The following is a 19,608-nucleotide window of genomic DNA, read 5'->3' on the forward strand; positions in this document are numbered from 1 at the left end:
TCTTCAGCAAACAGTCACTTCACATTGCTTATGACTAAGGGCTATACTTTGAATGACAATTCCCATGATGCCATGCATCATGTATGCTATTGGGATTTTGTTTTTAGATTAATTAAGACTGAACATTTTTTTGCACAAGCTTTGGACACTGGACCTTTTTTTTGCTCGACTACTTCAACAGTATTGATGCTGCCCCCACCGGTCTATGTCTTTTGTGCAGTCTGGTTGGTGTTTATAAACTGGATATATTTATATACTTTGTTTCATAGACTGCACATGAGGACCCATCATAAGGACCCATCAACCAAAACCAATGAAGTATAGATTCACTGTAGAGTTGGAATCAATTTTCGTAGTCCACAAAATTCTGAATAAAGTTGATGGTCTTCATAAAGAGGGGGTCTTTTGAAGAGATTTTACATTACTTACTAATCCTCCATGTTCCATCTTTTTTGAAAGAAGGTGTGTGAGCCAAGAAATATGTAGGGGGAGCACCACACATAGGTGTCTGGTTCAGCTCTTAGTCTCTGTTCACATGTCAAAATCTCCATGAAGACATTCTGCAGATCGTGGGACCACTTGGAAATGCAGTCTCATAGATGGCAATGAATTCCATGCGGAGTCCACAGAAAGAAAAAAATAAAATGGTTAATTAGGTCTTGTAAAGAAATGTTTTCTGTAATAAAATTTTTAAAACATGATGTGTATTCTTTTATGACTTGGCTTAGAAGTGGAAGCTGTCCTACAGTGGGAATCAATTACTTAGCTGGGGCTTAGCATTAGCCCCAAAAACTGCTAGTGCTAACCCCTTATTATAAACCCGTTACCAACTGGCAAAGGGATAGAAATCAAGTAGCAACAGCCTGACCCTCCCCGGCCTAAATATCGTCAGCGTGTTACTGCCTAGGCCTAGTAGAGCCATTTTTGATGCCCTGGGCCAGGTTGGTACTTACTTTTCCTGGTACCCATGTATCAGTGGGTGAAGGGGTAATAATTGGAGTCAGCGCTAGCTGTTTAAGGGGTTATGGCTAAGCCCCGGCTTAATAATGAATTGGATCTATAAGACCGGTTTCACTACTAAGCCTGTAAAGTCAGTTTAAAAAAAAACACATTTTAAAAATTTTTATTACAAAAAACACTCCCCCACAAGCCCTCGTTCTCCTTTAAAAAAAAAAAAAAAAAACATGCTAGTCATTGACATAGTTCTCGAATCTGACATAGCTCTTGTATACATGGATCTGAAACGAGAAAAAAAAAAAGACAAAAAAAAAAAACGAGTTAGTACTATTAGGGCGTTCTCTCCTGGGGAGAACACCCATAAAGCCAGGTCTTCCCAAATAGAGCCTTCAGCTGTCGTTAAACTACAACCCTCAGCACTCCCAGACAACCTTTGGCTCTCTGGGAATCAAAGAGGTTGTAGTTTAGCAAAAACTGTCTGGGAATGATGGGGATTGTAGTTTAGCAATTCTCTGAGAATGATGAGTGCTTCAGTTTAGCAACAGCTGGAGGCTCCCTGTTTCGGCAAAAAAATTGGCAGAAAAGCCAGTTCAATAGCCCCCCCCCCACCCCCCCTCTTATTGAAATGATGGGCTTTGTGTTTAGCAACAGCAATCCTCCTTCTAAACTAAATCTTGCTGGATACTCATTGTTGCTAAACCCCAACTTCCATCATTCCCAGACAGCCAAAAAGCTTTCTGGGAAATGTGGGGGTTGTGGTTTAGCAACATCTGGAGGCACCCTTTTTGAAAGCATACTGCTTTATGGTTGTTCTCCGCAGAGAGAGCCCTCTAAATTTACTGATCCATTGTATTATGTTTTTCTTCTTTGCTTGTTTGAAATCTGTGTATGCATAGCACTACATTTGAGTTGAGTACTATGTCTATTTTTTATTAATTTTTTTTTATTTTAATAAGATAATTAATGAGGGCTTGTGAGGGAGTGTTTTCTGTAATAAATGTTTTTAACAAGTGTTGTGGTTTAAAAAAAAATGTACTTTAAAGGCTGAATAGTGGAGGATGTCCGTAGTTCAAATCAATTGCTTATCTGAGGCTTAGCATTAGGCCCAAAAACAGCTAGTGCTAACCCCTTATTATGACCATGTTACCTACCCCCATAGGGATAACAACCAACAGCAGCAGCCTGACCCTCCCCAGCCTAAATAATGTCATCCTAAACGATGCCAGCCAATTACTGCCAAGATCCAGGAGAGCCATTTCTGTTAACCATTTCATTTATATTCTAAAAAAAAATGCTGGTCATCGACATAGTCCTTAAATTTGACATAGTCCTCTGCATATTCAGATCTGAAATGAGAATAAAAGAAAGGTACAAAAAAATCTGCTGTGAAGAACACCACTAAAGCAGTGTGTTCCCAGACACTTTAGCTAAACTACAACCCTCAGCATTCCTAGACAGTCTTTGGCCTTTAGCTGTCCGGGAATGAATGGAGTTGCAGCTTAGCAACAGCTGGAGGCTCGCTATTGCTAAACTACAACTCCCATAATTCCCAAACAACCTTTGGCTCTTTGGAATGATAGTGGTTGCAGTTTAGCAAAGGCTGTCTGGAAATGATGGGGATTGTAGTTAAGCAATAGTTTGAGGCTCCCTGTGGCTAACCTACAATTCTCATCATTCCCAGACAGCCTTTGGCCCTCTGGGAATAGAAGGTGTGGTAGCTTAGCAATAGTTGGAGGCTCCCTGTTACAGAATAAACTTGCAGAAAGGTTCTGTTAACATTACACATTTTTATCATGCTTTTTTTTTTTTTTTTTTTTTTAAACAAAAGGGCATGCTATAAACGTGCAATGTGAACAGACCCATACTTACAAACTTCATTCCTGATGGTCTTTCTCTGTGGTTCAGCCTCTAGTGACATCATCATTAGAGGAGGGACTAAAAAAAAGTGGCACAGAACCCAGGAAGGAGGTTGGTAAGTACATATACCTCTTAATTTGCATCCAATAGTCACCTTCCCCCCTACCCCCCCCCCCCCCCCCACTTAAAGGAGTTAATTAGCGCTGACTTTCTGGGAATGATGGGGGTTGTAGTTTAACAATAGCTTGAGGTTCACCATTGCTAAACTATAACTCCAATTATTCTCAGAAAGTCTTTGGCTGTCTGGGAATGATGAGGGTTGCAGTTTAGCAAAAGCCGGAGGCTCCCTGTTTTTAACACACACCAAGTAAGGGTCTGTTCACATTACACATTTATAACATTCTTTTTTAAAACAGAAAGGCATGCTATAAAAGCACAATGTGAACAGACTCATACTTACCAACCTCCGTCCTGATGGTCTTCTTCTGTAGTTTAGCCTCTAGTGATGTCATTATTTGAGGGGCTACAGAAGAAGGGGGTTGGTAGGTAGATACACTCCCTCGCCCGCATCCAATAGCCCCCTCCTGCTTTAAGGACTTAATTAGCACTATTTAACTCCTTCCTTGCTTGGCCAGCGCATAATGCTCAGCCCTGCAAGATGGTATTGTAAACTGGTTTACTGTAAGAAAAGAGTTAAGTTGCGCTGTGCACCAAACACGTTTGGAAAGCTCACTCTTCTGTAATTCTAAGCTATCCTAGTCCACATGCAGCAAAACAGGCCTTACCATATTACTACCACCACTGGGTTTCACACATAGCATACACACACATATATATATATATATATATATATATATATATATATATATATATAATTATTTTTTTTCATGTATGAATGCAGTGCTTTTCCGTTTTCCAACATAATGGCCCTGGATTACTAAGAGTGGAGTAGAGTTTTCTTTGTGGGCTTTAATTTCCTACAATTTTTTTCCATGGTATTTACTAAGGTTTCCCTACATTTTGCTTTGCCTACACATGCTCTGATCTGTGGGATTTTCCTCTGCACAAATCCACCAGATTTTTTTTATGGAAACCTTAGTAAATATGTTAGGATTTTTTGAAAAATGTTGGGGACATGCCCCCTTTGCTGTGACCACGCCACTTTTCCAATGACCACACCCTTTTTGTGTTTTCTCAGTAAAATGGAAAGTTGTTTGGGTTTTTTACAATTGGGGCACAAATTCTGGTGCAAATTCTGGTGCAGACAGAATTTCTGGCGCACAGGCTGCCAAATCATGTTGGTTTTACAATAGTAAATAAGGGCCAATTTTCTTTTAAACCAAAAGCTTATTGTGCTCTTAACCATCCACAAAGTAATATTCCAATAGACTATTACATGTCCTGCTTTTGGTATAATTTTGTTGGTCGACCATCCTGGGGAAAGTAATAATGGTCTTGAACTTCCACAATCTGTCTGATTGTGGATTGTTGAAGCCTAAACTCTTTAGAGATGGTTTGTAACCCTTTTGCAGCCTCTTAAGCATCAACAACTCTTCTTCTAAGGTCTTCAGAAATCTCCTTTGTTTGTCCATGATACACTTCTACAAGTATGTGTTGTGAAGATCAGACTAAATAAAAGAGGTCACATATTGTTAGCTAACAGGCCCAGATTCTGACTGAGTTTTTGTCAGCTTTATATCAATCAGAGGGAGGTTGCAGATACGACAATTGTAGACTTTCTGACTGGTTGTTACCACCGTGGAATAGGAGTAGTGGAAAAAATGTAGTTGAGCTGTCCTATTACTATTCAAGACCAGGGGCGTAGCTATACACCGTAGCTATACACCGTTGAATAGGAGTAGTGGAAAAAATGTGGTTGAGCTGTCCTATTACTATTCAAGACCAGGTGTGTAGCTATAGAAGTAGCAGAGGTAGCAATCGCATCGGGGCCCTGGTGCCTAAGGGGGCCCCAAAGCACATTTGCCCCATAAGAGAGCAATTCAGTAATTGGCATATGAGGCCCTGTTGGAGATTTTGCATTGGGGTCCCGTAGCTAAATGCTACGCCTCTGTACAAGACATTAAGAACACACTGGCATCCCCATCAGGAGACTGGGTCAGTTGGCCTTTCCTTTGGGGTATATGAGGAGTTTGGGGATGTGCTTCTCCCGATCCTCTTAGATGTATTTCATGAATCCTGTGCAAGTAAGCCACTCCCATTCTCAATGAAAAAGGCAGATATAATTTTAAGCAGAGCAGAGTTGACACAGCTCACCCTTGTGCCCTCGCCACGACACAGACAGGACCGGACCCCAGTCCAACAATTGTAGTAGAAATGAAGAGAAAGTCCAGCGTGGCAATTCAAGCAATGCTCGGTACTTTATTCAGTAATCAGCCAACATGGAAGACAGGTGACGCGTTTCGGCCACAGTGCATAGCCTTAGTCGTACGACTAAGTCGTACGACTAAGGCTGCGCACTGTGGCCGAAACGCGTTCGGCCACGCGTTCATTTCTACAGATATAATTTTGTTACTTAAAAAAAAAGAAAAAAACAAGAACACGTTCAGAATTGATTCTCACAGGTCCATATCTTTATTAAATATTGATGACAAAATCGTCGCCAAGGTTTTGGCGATGAGATTGGCTAAGGTTTTCACAAAAATTATCAGTGAAGAACAGACCAGGTTTGTGCCGGGTAGGGATACGCATGATAATCTGGTACAGTTGTTTACACATTTTCAAATTAAGGGGAAGGGTCTAAGCTCCATCCTGTCATTGGCCACAATGAATACATTTGACAGCGTGGAGTGGAGATTCCTTTGGCATACTATGGAGGGATTTGGGTGAGAAGGACATTTTTGGGGGTGGGTAAAAATCCTCTATGATCATCCATCGGGGGTACTCCAGTGGAAAACTATTTTTTTCTAATGAACTGGTGCCAGAAAGCTATACAGATTTGCAAATTGCTTATTCATAAAAAATCTTAATCCTAAAGTACTTTTCAGCTGTTGTATGCTTTACAGGAAGTTGTGGTGTTCTTTTCTGTCTGACCACAGTGCTCTCTGCTGACACCTCTGTCCATGTCAGGAACTGTCCAGAGCAGGAACAAATCCCTATAGCAAACCTCTTTTTCTCTGGACAGTTCATGACACTTTATTGCACTATAAATAAAAAGCAAATAAAGAACAGAACAACAATAAAAAATAAAAAAAAATCCCTTATTCCAAAATCCCAGGCTCCTATAAGATCAGGTCATGTCTCAGCACAATTATAAGTCTACGATAAGGTCTTAACATTGAAGTGGCCCCCAATATAGTTATACTATATAAACTAGAGCTCTTGTTAAAAGTCTTGTTAATTCTTCACACAGACTTAGGTTGCTTTTTTTTTTTTTTTACTCAGATCAATTTTTCCTTGTGAGCTGCAATGAATATCATGGCCTTATAGTCAGTAAGGTCACTCACAGCCGTTCTCTTCTTAACCTTACAGTTATCTATAACAAATCCTTCTCCAACTAGAGCTTTCCTGGCAAAATCCTCATCATATGTGAAAGCATGGAACTTGTCTTTCCCAACGGTGTAATATGACATATCTAAAGCCCCAATTAACATGATGTGTCCTCCAGGTTTCAACAACCCTGAGAACTTCCTGAGATATCTGATATAATCATCTTGGTCTTTGCAGGTAGCTTCTAGGAGCCAAACACTGATGATACAATCTGCTGGCGGTAAGACTATCGGATCCGCCATGTTTTCCTTCTCAAAGTCACATTTCAGAACATGTGGAATGGCTGATCTCACTTTTCCTTCTTTGTCTTGAAACTGGTCACTGAAAGAAATGGGAAGAATTGTGAATTCATTGTCTCGCAGTTTACATGAATATACTGGTATGTATTAGCTTTGGATTATTGGCATCCAGCGGGGATGGAAGAAACCTACTGGATAGGTAGGCTTCGTAGGCTCAAATTTGCAATTTCTAATGCACCAAAATTCTTCAGCGAGTTGCACTAGTAAACTGTCTAACATGACTTAACTGTTTAACTGTTTTAGATACTTTTTTTGTCTCATCTGAAAAAGGGTAATGAGTTTGATATTGAATAGACTACTACTGGTCTTCATCAGGAGCCAAAATAACAACAATGATGATAGTAGACTTCACCTAATATTCAGAAAAATACTTCACCTGTTTCCTTCTATCTCTGCATGAAGTTTTGCAGCATGTTCCCAATCGAATGCTCCTGTCCGTGAGTCCAGCCATCTCTTCAGCTCCAGGATGCATCTGTCACTGACCTTCAGGACTATGATGTGTTGAAAAAACTCACAGGCTGAATACAGATGGTGGACATAGGAACCAGGGCTGAGGTCAATAAGGACATTTCCTTTAATATGCCCTGTAGAAAAATGTTTCCAAAATAAACATATATGATAGACAATTACAGATTATTTGATGTAGAAATATAATAAGATATGTCTATTTCACTTCCAGAAAATGATAGCTGAGAGAAAGGAAGTGATGCCCTTTAAATCACCTGGAATTCTGTATTGATTACTGATAAAATGTGATCTGGAATCTAAATCCCAGTTATAGACAAACACAATTTAACTAAATTAACAACACAAAAACAGTTATACTGGTCATGGCTTTTAAACCCTTAAAGGGGTACTCTGCTGTAAACATCTTATCCCCTATCCAAAGTATAGGGGATAAGATGTTAGATTGCATGGGTCCTGCTGCTAGATTGCATGGGTCCTGGCTCCGAGCCAGCAGCGGTGGCATCCAGATCATGGAAGCTTGCAGCTTCCGCGTTCGTGACGTCATGCCACACCCCCTCTATTTATGCCTATGGGAGGGGGTGTGGCGGCTCGTACATAGCCGTCACTCCTCCTCCCATAGACATGAATGGAGGGGGCGTGGCAGATGACATTGCCAGTCTTTGGGCAAGCAGCAGAGTTTGCTCCATGCACCATGTGACAGGGGTGCCGCAGCGGAGATTGTTGGGGTCCCCAGCGGCGGGACCCCCACAATCTAACATCTTATCCACTATCCTTTGGATGGGGGATAAGATTTTTACAGAGGAGTACCCCTTTAAGGACCACAGGTTTTTTCATTTTTGCACTTTCCTTTTTTTCCTTCTTACCTTCTAAAAATTGTAACGCTTTCAATTTTCCACCAACAGACCTATATGAGGGCTTTTTACATTTTTTTGCATCACCGATTTAACTTTGTAATAAAATTAATCATTTCACCACAAAATCTATAGCGAAACCAGAAAAAAAATATTTGTGGGGCAAAATTGAAAAGAAAAACAAAAAACTGCATTTGGTAACTTTTAGGGGCTTCTGATTCTATGCAGAGTTTTTTTTTTCGATAAAAATGATACCTTATCTTTATTCTGTAGGTCCAAACAAATAAAATGATACCCAACTTTTATAAGTTTGATTTTGTTTTACTTCTGTTATAAAATTCTAACTTTTTGCACAAAAATTAGTACGTTTAAAAATGTCCTCTTCTTACCCCTATAACTTTTTATTTTTCCGTAGGATGTGTGAGGGCTAATTTTTTGTGACTTGTATTGTAGTTTTTATCGGTACCATTTTTGTTTTGATGGGACTTTTTGATCGCTTTTAAAAAAAAAAATTAGGGTGTGTAAAGTTACCAAAAAATTAATTTTGGACTTTGTATTCTTTTACATATACACCATTGACCGTGCAATTTAAATAACATTTTATTGTTTATAGTTCGGAAATTTGCACACGCAGTGATGCCACATATGTTTATTTTTATTATGTTCACATATTTTTTATATGGAATTTGGGAAAAGGGGGGTGATTTAAACTTTTAATATTAAAGGGGTTAATAGGTGTTTTTTAAAACTTTTATTCAACTTTTTTTTTACACTTTATTGGTCCCTCATGCAGATCAATGTAGGTCCATAGAACTACATTGATTTGTGTGCCTTGCACTCGATTGATAAAGCCTGGTCCAGCCAGGTTCTATCAATCACAGAGCTGGGACTGGGACAGAAGCAGTCATAAGCCCTCCGACTACCTTTACAGTGAATCGCACCCCCCGGCTTGTCCTTAGAAAGCAACCGGTTAATGGGCATATGCAGTAAACATCCACATTGCAGAAAGAAAAAGGAAATAAGCCCTTCAGTTTATAAACTTGTATATCCATCATGTCCTCCAAAAGTTTCACCTTGACAGTATTCGTACCTAACCTATTTAACCTGAGGTGAGGTCTGGTCTTTGTGTGTGCCTGAAAGGGGTCACATGAACTGAGTAAAACAAATTATAAGAAACAGAAAAAGAGGGTCTGGAAGGGCAGGAACAGCAATGAACATTGAGCCTTTGGTGAGGCCCTGCCCCTATATTTATACAATATAGGTCCCTGCCATAAAATCAGGCTTAACCCTTTGTTAGCCTTCCATTTAAGATTGTGTTTAACTGGGATAGTATCTAAACCTAACATAATCTATCTGAGGTGTCCCTGGTCTTGCCATAATATGTAGAGTTGAACAAATTTTAGAAAAATTCAATTCGGCCGATTCGCAGAATTTTCCCAAAAAAATAGTTTCGGTCCGAATTTATTTGCGGAAAATTACTATTAAAAACTGCTATTTCTGGCATACAGAGAGCCTCAATAGGAGTGTAGAACACTTTGCATTGCTATAACACACATAGGGTGTGTGCTGGGTTAGTGAAAAAATACTGTTATTCAGTATGACATGCAGATCAAAAGTGTCGCTATTAGAATCAATGTCGCAGAGCGGCACAATGACAGAACCAGGAGGTGGCAGCAGCATGATGAGACCATATAGCGGCTGAATGACACAGTGTGAAGGTGGTGGCAGCATGAGGAGACCACATAGCATCTGAATAACGTAGTCTGGAGTTGGTGGCAGCAGATAGTAGCTGAATGACAAAGCCTGGAGCTTGCGGCAACATGAGGAGACCATGTAGTTGCTGAAAGACACAGCCTGGAGTTGGCGGCAGCATGAGGAGACCATATAGTGGCTGAATGACAAAGCCTGGAGTTCGCAGCAGCATATAGTGTCAGAATGACACAGCCTGGAGTTGGCAGCAGCATGAGGAGACCACATAGCATCTGAATAACATAGCCTGGAGTTGGTGGCAGCAGATAGTAGCTGAATGACAAAGCCTGGAGCTTGCGGCAGCATGAGGAGACCATGTAGTGGCTGAAAGACACAGCCTGGACTTGGCGGCAGCATGAGGAGACCATATAGTGGCTGAATGACAAAGCCTGGAGTTGGCGGCAGCAAGAGAAGACAATATAGTGGCTGAATCAGGCAGCGTGGAGGTGGCAACAGTATGAGGAGACCATATAGTGGCTGAATGACACAGCCTGGAGTTGGCAGCAGCATGTGGAGACCATGTAGGTGCAGAATAACACAGCCTGGAGTTGGCGGCAGCATATAGCAGCTGAATGACACAGCCTGAAGTTGGCGGCAGCATGGGGAGACCACATAGTGGCTGAATGATACAGCCTAGAGTTGGCGGCAGCATATAGTGGCTGAATGACACAGCCTGGAGTTTGCGGCAGCATGAGGGGAACATATAGTGGCTGATTGACACAATCTGGAGGTGGCGGAAGCATGATGAGACCATATGGTGGCAGAATGAGACAGCCTGGAGGTGGCAGCAGCAGTATCAGGAGTTCTGAAAGTGACCCATGACAGAGTGGTGCGGTGGGTGACAATACCATTACCCGGTGACGAAGGTGGGTGAAAAAAGGTTGCAGGATCAGAATAGTAGGCAGGTAAGCAGAAGAAAACAGTCTTTTTGTAAAAGTGTTGAGGATATGCATTACGTAAAACTTAACTTTTAATAATATACTTAGAATAAAATATATGGACCCAAAAGTTTTTTTTTAATCAAACAAAAGGAAAGGTGTTCAAGAAACACCATGTGCCACCTGCACCACCAAGTATTGATGTGATGCAAAGCTCTCTAAAAGGTGGAAGGGAACATGTTCCATGTTCCAGGTATGTTCCATTTTAACCAGTGGGAGTAAAAACTTCCCCTGTAAGGCCCTACTCTCACATTATTGAATTAATTCCCTTCTTGGCAAGTGTTACTCACCCTAAAAAGGGCGGCCCCACACAGGAACCTCTCCCTATTTCTACGTACAAACACTGCCATTTCCCAGGGATTGGTTCCTGTGTGGGGCCGCCCTTTTTAAGACGCGTAACACTTTCCTCAAAAAGGTGGAAGGGAACAACGTATTGTCCATTGTAGCAGGTGGGGGTAAAAAATTCCCCCGTAAGGTCTTATTAATTTCCTTCATTGCAAGTGTTACTCACTCTAAAAAGAGCGGCCCCACACAGGAAACTCTATTTCCACCAAAAAACCCTAGAAAATGGCAGTATTTGTAGGGGGAAATAGAGAGAGGTTCATGTGTGGGGCCGACCTTTTTAGGGTGAGTAACACTTGCCGAGAAGGGAATTAATAATGCGAGAGTAGGGCCTTACAGGGGAAGTTTTTACCCCCACCAGTTACAATGGACCATACGTTGTTCCCTTCCACCTTTGCATCACATCAATACTTGGTGGTGTAGGTGGCACATGGTGTTTTTTGCACACCTTTCCTTTTGTATGATTTAAAAAAAATTGGGGTACATGTATTTTATCCTAAGAATATTATTATAAGTTAAGTTTTACGTAATGCATATCCTCAATACTTACTTGTGGTCTGATGTGGAGGAATGTCTGTAACTGGGGAGCATCGCCTTAAATCTGTTTGGCACTATCCATATTTGTGAAGTGTTGATGTGGCACCATGGTCAATCTACTCTGATGCATCAGGCATTGGTGGGTGGAAATCCTAGCTGATCCATGCCTGATTCATTTTCACAAAGGTCAGTCTCTCCACATTTTTCGTGGACAGACAAGTTCTCCTTGGGGTTACTATGGCTCCTGCCTCACTAAACACCCACTCTGATGGCATACTTTTCCAGGGCAAACTCTGCTAATTGTGGCCACAAATCAAGTTTGGCTGAGCAGAAGACCAGCGGATCTTCAAGGTGTGCTGACATAGTCACGCCAAGGTATGCCACCACCTGCTGGTTCAACTCTTTCTCCAGGTCTACCTGCTGCTGATGAGTTGCTTCACTATGCAGGTGAAGAAAGCTACTCATCAGTGACTGTAGACTCAGGCTGCTGAGGGAGCTGGTACTGCTCCTGCCACCCCATCCATCCCAAGCAGCCATGGAAGTGGAAGGTGAGCGGTGACTTTGTGCTGGTAGCGAGGGTCAAATAAGGTGGAGAGCTGGAAGTCATCCCGCTGCCGAATGGTGATAATTCGGCGGTCACTACGCGAGCATATGAGCATGCATTGTGCCATTTGTGCAAGTGACTCGGAGGAACTCCCTGTCTCCATCTCCACTGCATACTGCCACAGTGTGTCTGGGTCCTCTATCTCACCTTTCTCATAACCCTTTAGCTCCTCCTCTCCTGTCAGAAGACTAGAAAAAATGCCCATCTTGCGAAATCTAAACTGTGCTCCACTGTGCCCCCACCCACCTCCTCCTCCAGTTCAGCCCCCACAGGGCTCATGTGGCCGTGAGATGTAGGCGCCATGTCCTAGTGCCCTGACCAGCCATTATTTCCAAAACATGTTGTAGTAGATGAAGCAGTGGAATGACATTGTTCATCCCGTAATCCTGGCGACTGACTAATGATGTGGCTTCCTCAAAGGGCCTGACCAAACAGCAGGAGTCACGAATGAGCTGCCACTGGTTGACATTGAAGTTACATAGGGGAGTCCCCCTATCTGCTTGGATCATCCTGAAATTGGTGATGGCTTTTCTCTGTTCGCAGAGTCAGTACAACATATGGAGGGTGGAATTCCAACATGTGGAAACGTCGCAAATCAGACTGTGTTTGGCGATACCGTTCTAACGCTGCAGCTCAAGGAGGGTGTGCTTTGCAGTGTACGAGTGGCTGAAGTGCATCCAAAGTTTCCTTCCCATTGTTAGGATGTCTTGCAGATGGGGGCAACACTTCAGGAACCGCTTGACAACCAGATTGAACGCATGTCTCAGGCTTCCTTGTCGCAGAGCAGACAAGATGTTCTTCCTGTTGTCGGTCACCATGGTTACTATTTCAGTTTTCGTGGAGTAAGCCATGCTCCGATTTCTTGATGAATGACTTTTAGCAGTTCCTCCCCTGTGTGGCTCAATTCGACAAGGCAAACCATGTGAAGAACAGCGTGACACTGCCATGTCCTGCACACATGGTATGCTGGAGGAGCACTGAGACTTGTCCGTGCAGTGGAGGCTGAGAAGGCGGAGTCACACACTGTCAAAGGACCAATTGAGGAGGAAGCAGCGTGACCTGTCCAAGTTGCTGTTGTGGCTGTGCAGGAACCACATTCACTCAGTGGGCCGTAAAGAACATGTACAGTGGGGATCAAAAGTTTCCTTGGCTTCTTTATGCATATTAATACAAATTTTTACCTGGGGTGCCCAACCTTTTGATCCCCACTGTATAGTCCCTGACCATAGTTACAGCTACACACATAGGCGCTGCCGAGCACTTTGGTACACACTGACAGGCTCAAGGACTGGCCCACCTTATGTTCCACAAAATTGTACAGGGCTGGTACTGCCTTCATCGCAAAGAAATAACGGCTTTGAACTCTCCACCTCGGCTCGACACAAGCCATCAGTTCTCTGAAAGGTGCAGAGTCCCCCTCTTGAAAAGGGGGGGACTGCAGCACCAGCAACTTGGACAGGAGCACATTCAGCTTCTGCACCATTAGATGAGTGGGCGCATACTGTTGTCTCTTGGACATGGCTTCGCCGATAGATTGCTGGCGGAATGACTGACTCGAAGTAGGAGGAGCATCTGTAGTGGCAGAACATGGGTATGACACACAGCTCCCTTCGGCTGAGGTGGTGGAGCCTTGGCTGACTGAAACAGGGATCAGCGTTCCACTGGGTGATGCAGAAGGCTGGACCACCACATCGGAGCCATCGTTCTTGCAGGCCCCTTTATGGTGACACTGCATATGTTGATGCAGGGCCTTGTGCCAATATTGGGACCCTGGCCACGCTTCACCTTCTGCCGACACATCTTGCATGTGACCTGGTTAACTTCCTCCAGATGCTTGATGAAAAATTGCCACTCCGCCAAGTAGCTGATTTTCCCACCTTCAGTCCACACTGATTAACTGCTACTGCTGCTGTCTCCAGGAACCCCTGTTCCACTACCTCCCAGAATGGTAGGCTGCCACGAAGCAGGTGGTCTACCCTGGGCACGTTTGGCTCCAGACTTTCCACTTCTGCCACCATGCTGACTGCCAACCATTCCACCACCTTGCTGGCTCAGCTGCTGCCTCACGGGCAACCTGCAACCCTCTTCTCCTGATGATGATGAAGCCCCTTCTGCACCCGGCTCCCAAGTGCGATCGGCTTCATTAACATCAAGTTGTGTCTGCACGTCACTGATGTCCTCCTCAGGTTCCTCGCAACACCACCTCCCACGCCAGTCTCCTCATCACTACTTGTCCGCCTAATGGAGGAACCGGCGGATGTCTTCTCCCCTTCTTGGCTGGGCAGTAACTGCTGACTCTTCCCTAGTAGATCATCCTCACTAAATAGTGGAGCTGAAGCCACAGCATAAGATACTTCTATTGGGGAGGGAACAGCATAGGACAGAGGCAATGGGAGGACAGGGACTGCTCCCGGGCCATGCCAACTGAGGGTTGTGTCTGAGGAACCCACTGACTGTTGACTGGGGGTTACAGATGTCACTTGTGATGAAGTGGATGACCATGTTAATCAATTGATAATGGCAGATTGGTTTTTGTTCAAGACACAACCCCTAGCTGATACCGGGAGCTCAGGCCTCTCGCTGCGACTCCTGCTGCCACTCACCCTTGTCTGCTGCGACCTCTGCTTGATCAATTTAGGCCTCTGCCACTCCTCTGTGCACATCTTGGCACTTCTCTGCCTGACACAATTAGTGCATATGTTAGGGGAGGACAATACGCTCCACTACGCTTAAAACAGTATTTGTCTACAACACCAGCAGGTGTGTAGTTTTGGCTGGCCTTTCACAGTATCTAGGCCCTTAAGACTTTAACAGAAACAAAATAATACACCACTTAGATGTACGTATGTGGTATGCACTTATGAGGGGAGGGCAATGCACTCCAATACGCTTAAAACAGTATTTGTCTACAACTTCAGTAGGTGTGTAATTTTGGCTGGCCTTTCACAATATCTGGGCCTTTAAGAATTTAACAGGAACAAAATAGTACACCACTTAGATGTACATATGGGGTATGCACTTATGAGAGGAGGACAATGCTCTTCACTACGCTTAAAACAGTACTTTTGTCTGGCCTTTCACAGTATCTAGGCCCTTAATACTTTAACAGGAACAAAAGGATACGCCACTTAGATGTATGTATGTGGAATGCACTATGCAATTATGAGGGGAGGACAATGCGCTCCGCAGTATTTGTCTACAACACCAGCAGGTGTATACTTTTTGTATTGCCTTTCACAGTATCTAGGCCCTTAAGACTTCAACAGGAACAAAATGATACACCACTTAGATGTACGCACAGGTTACACTAAATAGAGAACAATACGCTTTTAGTGCTCTGCTCACCCTAACTGGCTGGCTACTATTAGCTTTCAGTTGTTGTACACCCCAGTGCTACAGCACATAGTCGCTGTGTACTACACCCAAAATTGAAATTTCTCTCTCAATCTCACTCCACTCCCTTTCTTTATCAGTGCCTCTAGGCTGAATTTGAGCTTAAGGTGAATCGCTGCTGTGAAAAAGCCTTTCTGTGCAACACACACTGCTCTCTGTCCCTCTCTGCAATAGAACGCTGATGTGACTGGGAGGTTAATCACTGTTGTAAAAATGCTTTTCTGTTCAACACAGACTGCTTTCTGTCCCTCTCTCTCTCTCTCTCTCTCTCTCTCTCTCTCTCTCTCTCTCTGCAATGAAAGGCTGAAGTGACAGGCCGCAAGATGGCTGCCAATTATATTGGGCTGTGACATTACAGGGGTGACTGGCTGCTGATAGGCTGCATGTGATTGTGTCATCCCGCCTACCCTTGTTCCCGCCTTCCCAGGATTCCTTGCTCCATGTCCTCACATGTGGATCCACCATTTTAGATGCCCTGGAGCCTGGATCGCACTAAATGGAGTTAAATGAAGTGATTTGCGCTATGAAATCGTGGCGATATTCACATTTGTTGCGAATCAAATTTTTCCTGAAATTTGTAACGAATTTGGATTTGTCAGATTCGATTTGCTCATCCCTGATAAAGTGTCAGATTCCGGAATGACCGAACCAACTCGAACTGAGATCAAGAAATATAACAACTGAAGCAAGAGGATTACCACCTACCCAACTCCTGCAAATGAGAGATGAAACCCCACACTTCTTGTTGTGGTTAAACAGATGAGATTATCAGGAGAATTTACAATATCCCTACCTATGTCATCCATCAATGCATTTTCCTGTATGAATACAGTAAAGAAGAAGGCATTTAGTAGATTGGCCTTTTCCTGATCTTCCTCCACCCAGATTATTTTTCAGGGTGCCATAATTCTCAATTTTTACTTTTTTACTATTTATTTAGGTGAAGAATATTTTGGGATTCTTTTTACTTTCTATGGCAATCCTTCTCTGTTTCAATTTTTTGCTAATTTTATTTCTTGTTTGAAGAATTTATTCTTCTCCTTATAATTTTTAAAGGCCTCCCACTACCTTCTTCTTTTAGTAGTCCAAATGCTTTCCTCTTTTCCTTTATCACATTTCTAACTATTTTGGTTCACCACATTGGTCTTCTCCTATTTCTTGTTTATTCCCATAGGGTAGATGTTATTCACAAGATCTACTTAGGACGCTCTTAAAAATGTCCCATTTAGCTTGTGTACCTTTGTTAGCGTGGGCACGTTCTCAATCTCTATCACTGAGGTCCTCTCTAAAGTTTAATATTTTTGTAGCTCCACTAGTAGACATCATCTTATAGCAGTGGTTCTTAACCTTGTTGGAGGTACTGAACCCCACCAGTTTCATAGGCACATTCACCGAACCCTTCTTAATTGGAAAAATAAAATATGATTTTTTCAAACTCAAAACATAGGAGGTATATATTTAAGTATATATTTATACATAAGTGCACAAAATGAACAAAACCATTAAAGAACAAAACCATTAAGACACATTAGGTGCAGGCAGTGTTCTCCCACACATTAGGTGCAGGTAGTGTTCCCCCCACACATTAGGCGCAGGCCGTGTTCCCCCACACATTAGGCGCAGGCAGTGTTCCCCCACACATTAGGCGCAGGCAGTGTTCCCCCACATTAGGCAGGCAGTGTTCCCCCACATTAAGCAGGCTGTGCTCCCCACATTAGGCAGGCAGTGTTCCCCCACATTTTGTAGGCAGTGTTCCCCCACAGACATACTGCCTACCGCCATATACAGTGTATGGCTGGAGGCTGTATGCCTGTGTACTGCCCACTTCAGTGCTCTGACCCCTGCTCCGGCTATAGCAGTAGGTCCCGGGACCGGTGGTTGGAGCACAGAAGATGACGTGCCGCTGGTCACTTACCAAGCTGGCCAGCGTGTTTCTTCCTCCTTCTCGATCCTCTGGTCCTCGGTGCTTTTGTTTCTATGGGCGCACGCACGGGACATCAGTGACATCATCTCCCGGCGGCCCCTGCATTTTTAAACTTAAGGCGGGGGCCGCAGGGAGTTAATAGTGATGGGGGGAATTGCCCGTCGCTACAGGACGGGCAAACACCGGCTCTGCTCGGGGACCCAAGCAATTGCTTGGTTTGCCTGTCCTGTTGCGACGGGCCTGGAGTCGGGTGTGTATCTTGACCTCCGCCGAACCCCTGGGGTTCGATCAAACCCAGGTTAAGAACCACTGTCTTCTAGGATAAAGGAAAACCTATAATTCTGTGGTCACTATTACCAAGGTGACCCCCTACCTTTATCTTGAATGCTATGTTTGGCCTATTGGTTAGTATAAGGTCCAGAAGTGACCCCCACTAGTTGGGAAAGGTAATTGTCCTTTATTATTGCCAAACACCTGTTTCCCTTGTTGGCCTGCAGGTTTCAGCTACCCAGTCTATATTAGGATAGTTTAAAGGGGTTATCCAGGAAAAAACTTTTATTATATATCATAATTTATTTATAAGAAAAAGCAGAATGTCCAGCGCGAATGAAAAGGAACTGGATGTTTATTCCAATAGCCAAAAAGACACGTAGAACATGACAAGGTGACGCGTTTCGGTCCTAAGGTTGGACCTTAGTCATAGGTATGACTAAGGTCCAACCTTAGGACCGAAACGCGTCACCTTGTCATGTTCTACGTGTCTTTTTGGCTATTGGAATAAACATCCAGTTCCTTTTCATTCGCGCTGGACATTCTGCTTTTTCTTGTCAATTCCAGTCGGCGTTGCCCACGCCGGTCCTGGCGCGACGGGCTGAGGGAGTGAGCTGGACTATACACTTCATAATTTATTTATATACAATAATTTATTATATATCTGCTCTGTGCAGTTCCTGAGACAAGCCGGGATGTCAGCAGAGAGCACTGTTGCCAGACAGAAAAGAACAGCTCAAGTTCAGCAGCTGATAATTATTGGAATGATTAAGATTTTAGAAGTGTTAGAAGTAATTTCCAAATCTGTTTAACTTTCTGGAGCCAGTTGATCTAAAAAAAAAAAAAAAGTTTTTTCCTGGAATACCCCTTTAACTCCTTAAGGACGGAGCCCTTTTTCACCTTAAGGACTCGGACGTTTTTTGCAATTCTGACCACTGTCACTTTAAACATTAATAACTCTGGAATGCTTTTACTTATCATTCTGATTCTGAGATTGTTTTTTGTAACGTAATCTACTTTAACATAGTGGTAAAATTTTATGATAACTTGCATCCTTTCTTGGTGAAAAATCCCAAAATTTGATGAAAAAAAAATTGAAATTTTGCATTTTTCTAACTTTGAAGCTCTCTGCTTGTAAGGAAAATGGATATACAAAATAAAAAAAATTTGGTTCACATACACAATATGTCTACTTTATGTTGGCATCATAAAATTTATGAGTTTTTACTTTTGGAAGACACCAGAGGGCTTCAAAGTTCAGCAGCAATTTTCCAATTCTTCACAAAATTTTCAAACTCGGTATTTTTCAGGGACCATTTTAGTTTTGAAGTGGATTTGAAGGGTCTTCATATTAGAAATACCCCATAAATGACCCCATTATAAAAACTCCACCCCCAAAAGTATTCAAAATGACATTCAGTCAGTGTTTTAACCCTTTAGGTGTTTCACAGGAATAGCAGCAAAGTGAAGGAGAAAATTCAAAATCTTAATTTTTTACACTCGCATGTTCTTGTAGACCCAATTTTTGAATTTTTGCAAGTGGTAAAATGAGAAAATTTTTACTTGTATTTGTAGCCCAATTCCTCTCGAGTAAGCATATACCTCATATGTCTATGTTAAGTGTTCGGCGGGCGCAGTAGAGGGCTCAGAAGGGAAGGAGTGACAACGGGATTTTGGAGAGAACATTTTTCTGAAATGGTTTTTGGGGGGCATGTCACCTTTAGGAAGCCCCTAGGGTGTCAAAACAGCAAAAAAAAAAAAAAACACATGGCATACCATTTTGGAAACTAGACTCCTCGGGGAATGTAACATGGGATAAAGTGAGCCTTAATACCCCACAGGTGTTTCATGACTTTTGCAAATGTAATATATATATATATATATATATATATATATATATATATATATATAT

General features: G+C 42.7%; 1 protein-coding gene across 2 annotated transcripts in view; it reads right to left on the reverse strand.

Annotated features, from left to right (window-relative positions):
• Positions 1-5,397: 5,397 nt before the first annotated feature.
• Positions 5,398-19,608, reverse strand: part of LOC130294676 (nicotinamide N-methyltransferase-like) — a 35,681-nt gene continuing 21,470 nt past the window's right edge. For both annotated transcript variants that reach the window (XM_056544868.1, XM_056544869.1), the window contains exons 2-3: positions 6,997-7,204; positions 5,398-6,642 (exon numbers count right to left, since the gene is read on the reverse strand). In XM_056544868.1, coding sequence (XP_056400843.1) covers positions 6,213-6,642; positions 6,997-7,204 — 638 coding nt within the window. In that variant the 3' untranslated portion in view covers positions 5,398-6,212. The remainder of the gene's footprint in view (positions 6,643-6,996; positions 7,205-19,608) is intronic.

Source organism: Hyla sarda, chromosome 10 (genome assembly GCF_029499605.1).
Source record: "Hyla sarda isolate aHylSar1 chromosome 10, aHylSar1.hap1, whole genome shotgun sequence".
In the NCBI taxonomy this organism is placed as follows: domain Eukaryota; kingdom Metazoa; phylum Chordata; class Amphibia; order Anura; family Hylidae; genus Hyla; species Hyla sarda.